Below are 8,167 nucleotides of genomic sequence, written 5' to 3'. Positions count from 1 at the left end.
AAAACCTAAATTATGCATGAAGAATTAAGTTTTTGAATACCTTGTATACAGATCCAAAACCACCTTCCCCAATCTTGTTTGAAGCATCAAAGTTGTTTGTGGCAGCTTTGATTTGCCTGTAAGTGAAAAAACCTGTTTGCAGATCTAATCCTCTCAAATCTGTGAAAGGAACGACAAAGGTGAGGGCGCTAGTGATAAAATTTTACCTTATAAATGAGCGGAATCACATTTCATTTATATATATATATATATATATTTTGTGCCTCTTGACTAGCTTTTTAATCCCTATGTTAATGTTTTATTATATTTATTACATCTGCTCAACAATCACAATTGTGCACAGATTCAAAAGCCCGGACGTACTTAAAAGGAATTGAGATTCTTTGAATTCTCAGCCTGAATTTGAATAGGTAAGGAAACAATATATGTTCTAGTTCAACATTCATTATTTCCCAAGTGATTAGATGAGAAGTTGAAATTTAAAAAGTATTTTGCTTTTGAGGAATGTTTGAGATGGAAATATCTAAAAATACTTGAAAACAGTTGTATTGCCAAATGAATCCTTAATATGAGAAAAATGTTCTATAAAAAAACCTAGGAATTGCAAGAATACATGAGCCCTTGCAAATTCTCTGTACAATTACGTCTCAACTCAATTCATGCTAATTTGCAATAGTTGAATAGTTAAAGAAGGAAAAAAGAAATAAAAAAGGCGCTCGTATATATTGATTACCTTTTTCCCTCGATATCCTGCTTCCTATGCAGCCTTTCCACCAAAGAATGCCTAAAATGAGTAATAGCGCCAACACTAAAGCTCCAGTCACAATGAATATTGTGGTTTTGACATTATCAGGGGGATTATCTGCAGAATTGAACAAATAGGCCAGCTGATGATCCACTCTATCAACTGTGAATTTATTTATTAATCTTTAGTTTTGTCATCAATCTAATTATAAGAAGTGTACGAGGAGCAAGTTGGACAGTAAAATTAAGATAGTCGTCATGAGATATGTGTGTGTGTGTGTATATATATATATTACACACTCGGGAATTATTACCATTTTCTATAGAGATAGCCGATATGAGAGGACCATATGTTCCTCTTGTTGGGGCATTTGTTGTCCCTTTGCCAGCCCAATGAAAGCGGATATGTAAGACTTTGTTACTCACAACTGCTTTAACTTTCTTAACTAAAGCTTTGTCGACCCCTCCTGTAGTATTTTCGATATCAAAATCCTTCAACTCCAGTTTATCCTGAAACAATTAATTAAACTCGATAAATCTGGGACGTTATATATATATATATATATATATATATATATATATATTTGTTTGCCAGCAAAACAAATATATTGAATATTTAAATTTATTACCTGTATATAAACATCAAATATACGTCTTCCAAGACTGTAAAAAGATCTGTTTCCTCTTATTATTATCTCTGCAAAGTGTAGTGTGATGGTATAATTTCCATTTGCCAAGCAACGCGCATAATATGTGAGAGAAAGAGGAGAGAGGCGTGCGCTTGTGTATAATTCGTGGCTGTTCATTCTTAGTACTGACGCATTATTTGCTATGTAATCATTCGAGCTGCTGTTAGCATCCCAGAAATTTCCAGTGGAACTGAATCCCCAATTCTCTGTGGTGGGATTAAATTTTGCGGCACCTGATGCATCAAGATCTGCTTCGTATTTAATGTTTCCAATACTGAATTCGTTTCCACCGCAATTTATATGCACTGAATTCCAGTCTACACAAACAACATCCATTTAATAATTTGCACCAAACTTGCACAGGACAGACTGGAAATCAAAAAATTATTTGTGCAAGTTCATGCAAATCATGTACAAGTCTTTTAATAAAAAGAGGAATCAGATTCTACTCTTTTATTGTGGGACGCGCTAACTTTTTTATGATGGTGCTTATATCCATCATTACTCTAAAGAGGAAAGCTTGGCGATTGGATTATTAAAGTATAAGTCTGATGAAAATCTGACTGTAAGGTATAGTTACCTTTTGAACAAGGAAGGTTCTTCGAGCACTGGCCAGCTGATCTATATTTGGGTTAAACAGTACAAGAAAGGAGCGTGCATGAGCTCGTGAAAAAGTATATAATGGAAACGGGAAAAAGTTGGCAAAATCAAAGTAAAAGGAAATCAAGATGGTTATTATTGTAATTAAATTCACAAGTTTAGAAGCTTACGAGTCCCGTCTAGAGAAGCTTTCAAATACATTTCTGATGAAACAAGAAACTAGTCAGCTTAGAAAACCTAGTAATCTTTAAAGATAAGTACAGAGTATGCAGTACTGATCAAGTAGGCTGAAATTAAGATTAAAAATGGCGAAGTTTTTCTCACAGTGTGTCTCGACAATTAGTTGGTGACATAGAACTCTCTAAGAAGTTATTGTAAGAAAGATCTAGATCACTGCAAATAGATGTACATAGTTTCCATAAATAACTCTTCATACATTCAAAAATTAAGGAAGAAAGGAAAAAAATTAATAAGGTTACAGAAATTTGAAGTAGAATTTAAGATGAATTTATGTACTAGTGATTATCTCTTCGTTTGATCCAGTCCGGAACTGTCCCGTTGAGTAAGTTGCTTGTCAGATACCTGTTCAAATAGCAGGATAATCTTACGTATTCTGGTTAATTAAAGACAACCAATCGATCCGCATCGAAACCTAACACTAAATTTTCTGGCCTGTTACCAATATATAAATTCAATTTACCTTTGAAAATTTCATTATGATCATGAATTCAGGCTCGGACCAACAAACATTATCGAGATTTATATTCATTAACAACGGAAGAAAATTCAGAGGGAAAATACTTTGTATGTTTAATTCGACCTAGTACTTGTTCATTATTCATTAAAACTTCTCCGAAATATAGCTAGATTTAGGGTTTTGAATCAACACATACAGGCGCTGCAACTTTGCACTATCGTCAAACTTTGGAACATTTCCTTCCAATCTATTGAAGCTCAGATCTCTGCAGGGATGTAATGATAAAGTTGTCATTGTACAAAAGAATAGCAAAATTGCGTAGAGATTAATGCTGTTTAAAGATAGAATCACGAAGACAATATATATATATATATATATATATATAGCAGTGGAAATTTATACGGACCAAAACTTGTTCTATAAATAATTAGTTAATGGATTTTTCTTTCCAATCATGAAGACAAAATTGCTGAGACAACAGCTTAAAAAAAATGCTCGTTAATGTTCATATAGATATCTCCTGGCAGATGCGGCAATGGACCTCAGGAGGGATAGATCATGGCTGCTGTGCATACAATGACAATGGGAAGAAATTGACAACTACATATAGGAGCCGAGCAAAAAACAAATACAACCCTACATAGCTGCAGCTTTCTAAAAGATCAAATTATTAAAAAACAAAAGATAAATACTAATGATCCGGAAGAAAGAAATAAAGACACTATCCAGGTAGGGAGAAAATATAACTTCAAGTACAGCTAATGAGGAAAGGAAAAAAGATGGAGAAGTACTATTTCTGGAATTAAGATAAAGCTAGAAAGGCATGCACAAGTGGGTTGCCGACCAAATCGTAAGAGTGAATTAAAAAGTAAAGCCTCGAATTTGTCTACTGTCCTAGTGCTATTTTCAGATCCAAGTACATGACCTCGTTATAACGTTTCAGAGATCTCAAATCCAGTAAAGAACGAGAAAAATCTTTAATATTGATCAAGAGTAAATTAAGAACAATCCTAATAAGAAGAAGAAAAAAATGTACAACCATAAAAAGTCTAATTAGTACATGAGTAACACTCAGACGATCATGGGTTATGCATTTGGTCAACGCAGAAACAAGATTAATGGGTAACATAGAAACATGAATTTTTCCAAAAATAAAACATGTAAAATTAGTATCAGAATACAAATGGCTGCACTCACAGTTCAGTTAAGTTTGTGAGATAAGTTAGATTGACTGGCAACTCTCCAGTGAGGAAGTTAGCATTGAGAATACTGCAGCCACCAAATGGGAAGTTCAGACCAGCTCAAGTTAGTGTGATTTGAAATTTTTTAATACATAAATTATCAAACAACAGGATAGGTGAAACTACTGACAGATTCTCCAAGTTAACCAACTTTCCAAGCTCAGGGGGAACAGTTCCAGAAAACCTATTGTTCTCTATGCTCCTGAAAATATATAAATATATATATATATATATATATATATAAAAGTGATCTTCGTCAAATTGAAAGCCGGGAAAAGAAAAGAAAAGAAAAAAGAAATCAGTCAATTGTGCCATTTTCCCAAATAAAAGAGCATACAAAAATCTAAGAGTGGTAATTTTTCCCAGGTAGCTCGGAATTCTTCCCGATAACTTGTTTACAGCAGTGGACCTGTACAGTAGCCAATTATTTTAATTCAACAAGAATGAGCATTAATTTAGTGGCTAACTACAGTAGTATACATATTGTGTGAATTGAGAAGTGAGTGATTAATGTAATGTAATGTGTTATATTAAAACCCCAATAAAATACAGTACGTACAGACGTTCCAACTTTAGAGAAGTCCATGCGGATGGAATTGTACCAGTCAGATAGTTTCGATGCAACTCACTGAAACCATGAGAGGAAAGCTTGCAATTAGAGTTGAACTATAAATATTTTTATTCTTTCAGATAGTTGGTTTCTTTACTTACAGCTTCGTTATGTGAGGCAGCTTCACAAGGGATGTTGGAAGCACACCAGAAAGATCCTGCCCGGTAAGAAATCTGTATGACAAGGATATATAGTTAAAGGCAAATTAAAGGATTAATGTGATAATCTGTATGACAAATCAAATGTAAACCATAATTCAACGCAATCTTCATCGACCAAAATTATGGGATCATGTCAGACTTTGAAAGTCATTTTTCAAAAACTCACAAGCTTTGAAAATAATATTCATACGGCACAGATCCCAAATAGATCTGTAATGCGAAGTACTAATATTGTTGACACGAAATGAAATAAGATGATAAATATGTAAATAGTACTGAAATAATTTGTAAATAGAAGTGAAATAGTTTATGAGTTAAGATGTACTTTTATGGGGTTTTGAGAAATGAGAGAAAAAAAAATTAAATAAAAATATTATAAAGTTAAAATATTATTTTTTAATATTATTTTTGTTTTTAAAATTTGAAAAAGTTGAATTATTTTTTGTGTTTTATCTGGACATTTGAAAAAATTGTAATGGACCTAAGTAATGATTAGATGAAAAAGTTAAAAATTTAAAATTAAAATTGAAAATATAAGATAAAATGAGATTAGATGAGACCATGTGTTGAGACCATCTCAACATCCAAATGGGCTGAGAATGAGAAATCATATATAATCCATTCTTTCATTCTATATATGAATTGTATATGAAGCGAGGTACTGATGCCTTGTGTTTCGAAGATCATTAGCAATTTAGAGACGTTTTAAGTATAATATAAATAATTTCTAGTTTTTTAGGCCGAAGAGAAATTTTAGTTATCAAAAAAACCTCAACAAGAAGATACAAGAAAATTAAAGATAGGTTTCGTACAGTCCGACCACGTGGCATTCACCATCAGGGTATGTACAATTGCATAGTATTGAATTGTTGTACGTTTTTGGACCCAATTTCAGCGTTGGTGTTTCCCAACTGGGATCATTGCTGCATGGGTCTACATGGAAATTCCAGCCCTTCTTCCCCAGCTCTGCGGCTATTTCTTTAAGGGCTTTAACTGCAAATTAATGCACCAAATTCGTTATGGAAGAATGACAAAGGCACATCTCTTTTATCACTTTTGCGTAACTAATTTATCTAAATTTGTTGTGAAAATATTTTCCTCTTGTTTTTGACGTAAACAGATCCATATCTGACTTTATTTGAAGGATTTTATTACGAAAGGGTTTTACATCCAATCATTTTGTAAAATATCTCCAGCACGCGCGATTGGTTTGTTTTTATTGCAATATTCCTGATCCATGTCTAGACAGTGGAATAAATCATTTGTAGGATTTTGTTTCAAATTTCAAGTAACCTAAAAATGCTAAAGAGAATTTTCATCTCCCAAAAACATTTTGATCTTCTTATCAATATTGAATTCAATTCATAGAATTAGTGATCATGTGTTTAACCTCTGAAAATACATTTTTTGACAACACAATAGATCACGAAAACATCATGAAAAGAATGATAAGATAGTGAAAATATCTGGCTAGATAATGAAAATGATAATGATCTACTTTTGTAGAGACGTTTTACTCCATTTTCAATCTATTTAAGCATGTTCGAAACCTTAAAGATAATATTTCCTCTCCAAAACAGATTTTAATACCATCTTTGAAATCAATTTTGGTGATAATAAAAACTCTAAAAATGATTTCTTTCCAAACACATTTCCAATATTTAATGGGCTCCACCATGACTTCCTCATCATCATCCCCACAGTACACCACAGACCATACATAATTTTTTATTTTTATTTTTTTTCTTATCAAATATGTGGTCATGTATGGATGATGAGGAAAAGAAGTTTAGAAAGAATAACAAAAAATAAATAAATAAAATTTAACAAATAAAAAAAGTGTAGCGTGTGGTGTGTATGGATATTAATGAGTAGCAAAACTCAAAATAATTTGTAGGTGGTCGTGTCCAGTATTTGAACCACAGCTTTAGGACCTGCTTGAGAGCCTCCTTAATTACGAATTGGGCATGTTGGGATAAAGAAATGAGAAGAGAATTCCGTAAATAGCAGTGAAATAATTTGAGTCAAGATATTTTATTGGGTTTTAGAAAAATAGAGAAAAAAAAAGTTAAATAAAACTATTATAAAGTTAAAAATTAAATTGATTAAATATAATATTTTAGTATATTTTTATTTTGAAATTTGAAAAAGCTATATTGCATTTTGTACTTTATTTGAAAATTTGATAAAGTTGTAATGATTAAATGAAAATGTTGAAAATTTGAAGTTAAAAAGTATTTTATATTTGAGTGATATTTGAGAAAGAAAATATATGTTAATAGCTGAGAATACTTGTGTACACAAACAAGGGCTTAGTGTATCACCAATGATACAATAAAATGAGATGATAAATTTTCAAAACATTTTAAAACTTCTTACAATTTCTTTTTCAAATATTACTTAAATACAAAATACCTTTTAATTTCAAATGCTCAACTTTTTCGTCTACTTATTTCTTAATGATCATTACAACTCTTACAAATTTAAAAAAAAAAATTAATACAACTTATTCAAACTTCAAACTAAAAATTATATTAAAAAATTATATTCAAACAATATTTTAACTTTATAATATTTCTTAATCAATGAGACTGCATACGCAATCCCTATTTAAGATTGCAAAGAGAATTTCTCTAAAAAATATTTCAGGCAGAAAGTGATTTTAAAAACTCTATGTATATTGATTAAGATCAGAGACAGAACTAAAAATCTAATTTGAGACGCAAACTTATAAATTATTCTGCCCCGGATTATGCGATATATAGGTTGAAAAACTCGAGTTAGCCCTATTAATACTGTTCAATGGAAGGCCAAAATAAAGCTCTCAAAATATAGGGGTGACCCTTCAGATCTCCCATATATATAGAAATAAAATAACTTCATCAAACAGCTCAGAAATTAATCTATAGTTTTCAAAAATGAAAACAAAATAATCAGTTATATAGTTAAAAAAAAAAATTATCCATGAAATGTTTACCTTCATCAACAGGAAGACGTCTTTGTGCGGCCTTGACATTCATGGCTACTCCCATGCAAAGAAGCAATATAAGAGGTTTAAGATTGAAGCTGATCTTTGGTCTGTGAGCTTGTGTAACCATTTTCGCTAGCTCTACCGACTTCTTGTGTTACCTCGAGGTCTGGATTCAAATCTGCGTCTAAACTTGTCGGAATAGATTATATATATAATCTTCACACGCAAACGGATCACCTTAGATTACTTGAATATATCTGCCTTCTGGATCAGTTCTTTTATTTTTTAGGTAGACCCCTCCAAATCTTGTCATGTTTTGGTAAAGACATAAGATGAGAAACTCTAAAAACTTTCGCAATTTCTTTTCTAATTATCACTCAAATATAAAATATTTTTTAATTTCAAATATTCAACTTTTCCACATAATCATTACTTAATTATTACAAATTTTATA

General features: G+C 31.5%; 1 protein-coding gene across 1 annotated transcript; it reads right to left on the bottom strand.

Moving 5' to 3' along the window:
• Positions 1-10: 10 nt before the first annotated feature.
• On the bottom strand, positions 11-7,897 carry LOC118348631 (probable LRR receptor-like serine/threonine-protein kinase At1g07650). Its single transcript, XM_035690690.1, has 16 exons — positions 7,720-7,897; positions 5,555-5,735; positions 4,683-4,754; positions 4,531-4,599; positions 4,309-4,380; positions 4,102-4,173; positions 3,928-3,999; positions 2,927-2,995; positions 2,550-2,615; positions 2,358-2,426; positions 2,204-2,236; positions 2,014-2,054; positions 1,374-1,750; positions 1,059-1,254; positions 734-862; positions 11-159 (listed from the first exon to the last, which is right to left on the bottom strand). Exons 1-16 carry the CDS (start codon positions 7,838-7,840, stop codon positions 11-13), a joined length of 1,788 nt encoding a protein of 595 aa, XP_035546583.1. The 5' UTR covers positions 7,841-7,897.
• Positions 7,898-8,167: the final 270 nt, after the last annotated feature.

This window comes from Juglans regia, chromosome 6 (genome assembly GCF_001411555.2).
Source record: "Juglans regia cultivar Chandler chromosome 6, Walnut 2.0, whole genome shotgun sequence".
Lineage (NCBI taxonomy): Eukaryota > Viridiplantae > Streptophyta > Magnoliopsida > Fagales > Juglandaceae > Juglans > Juglans regia.
This window is presented reverse-complemented; position numbering and strand designations above follow the sequence as displayed.

Excerpts from the sequence above, each read along its gene's own strand:
- LOC118348631 (XM_035690690.1), bottom strand. The coding sequence starts at position 7,840 with ATGGTTACACAAGCTCACAGACCAAAGATCAGCTTCAATCTTAAACCT. Across the intron at positions 4,600-4,682 it reads CTGCCTCACATAACGAAGCT|TGAGTTGCATCGAAACTATC; the intron begins GTAAGTAAAGAA and ends TCATGGTTTCAG. Across the intron at positions 2,996-3,927 it reads CTCACAAACTTAACTGAACT|AGATCTGAGCTTCAATAGAT; the intron begins GTGAGTGCAGCC and ends ACATCCCTGCAG.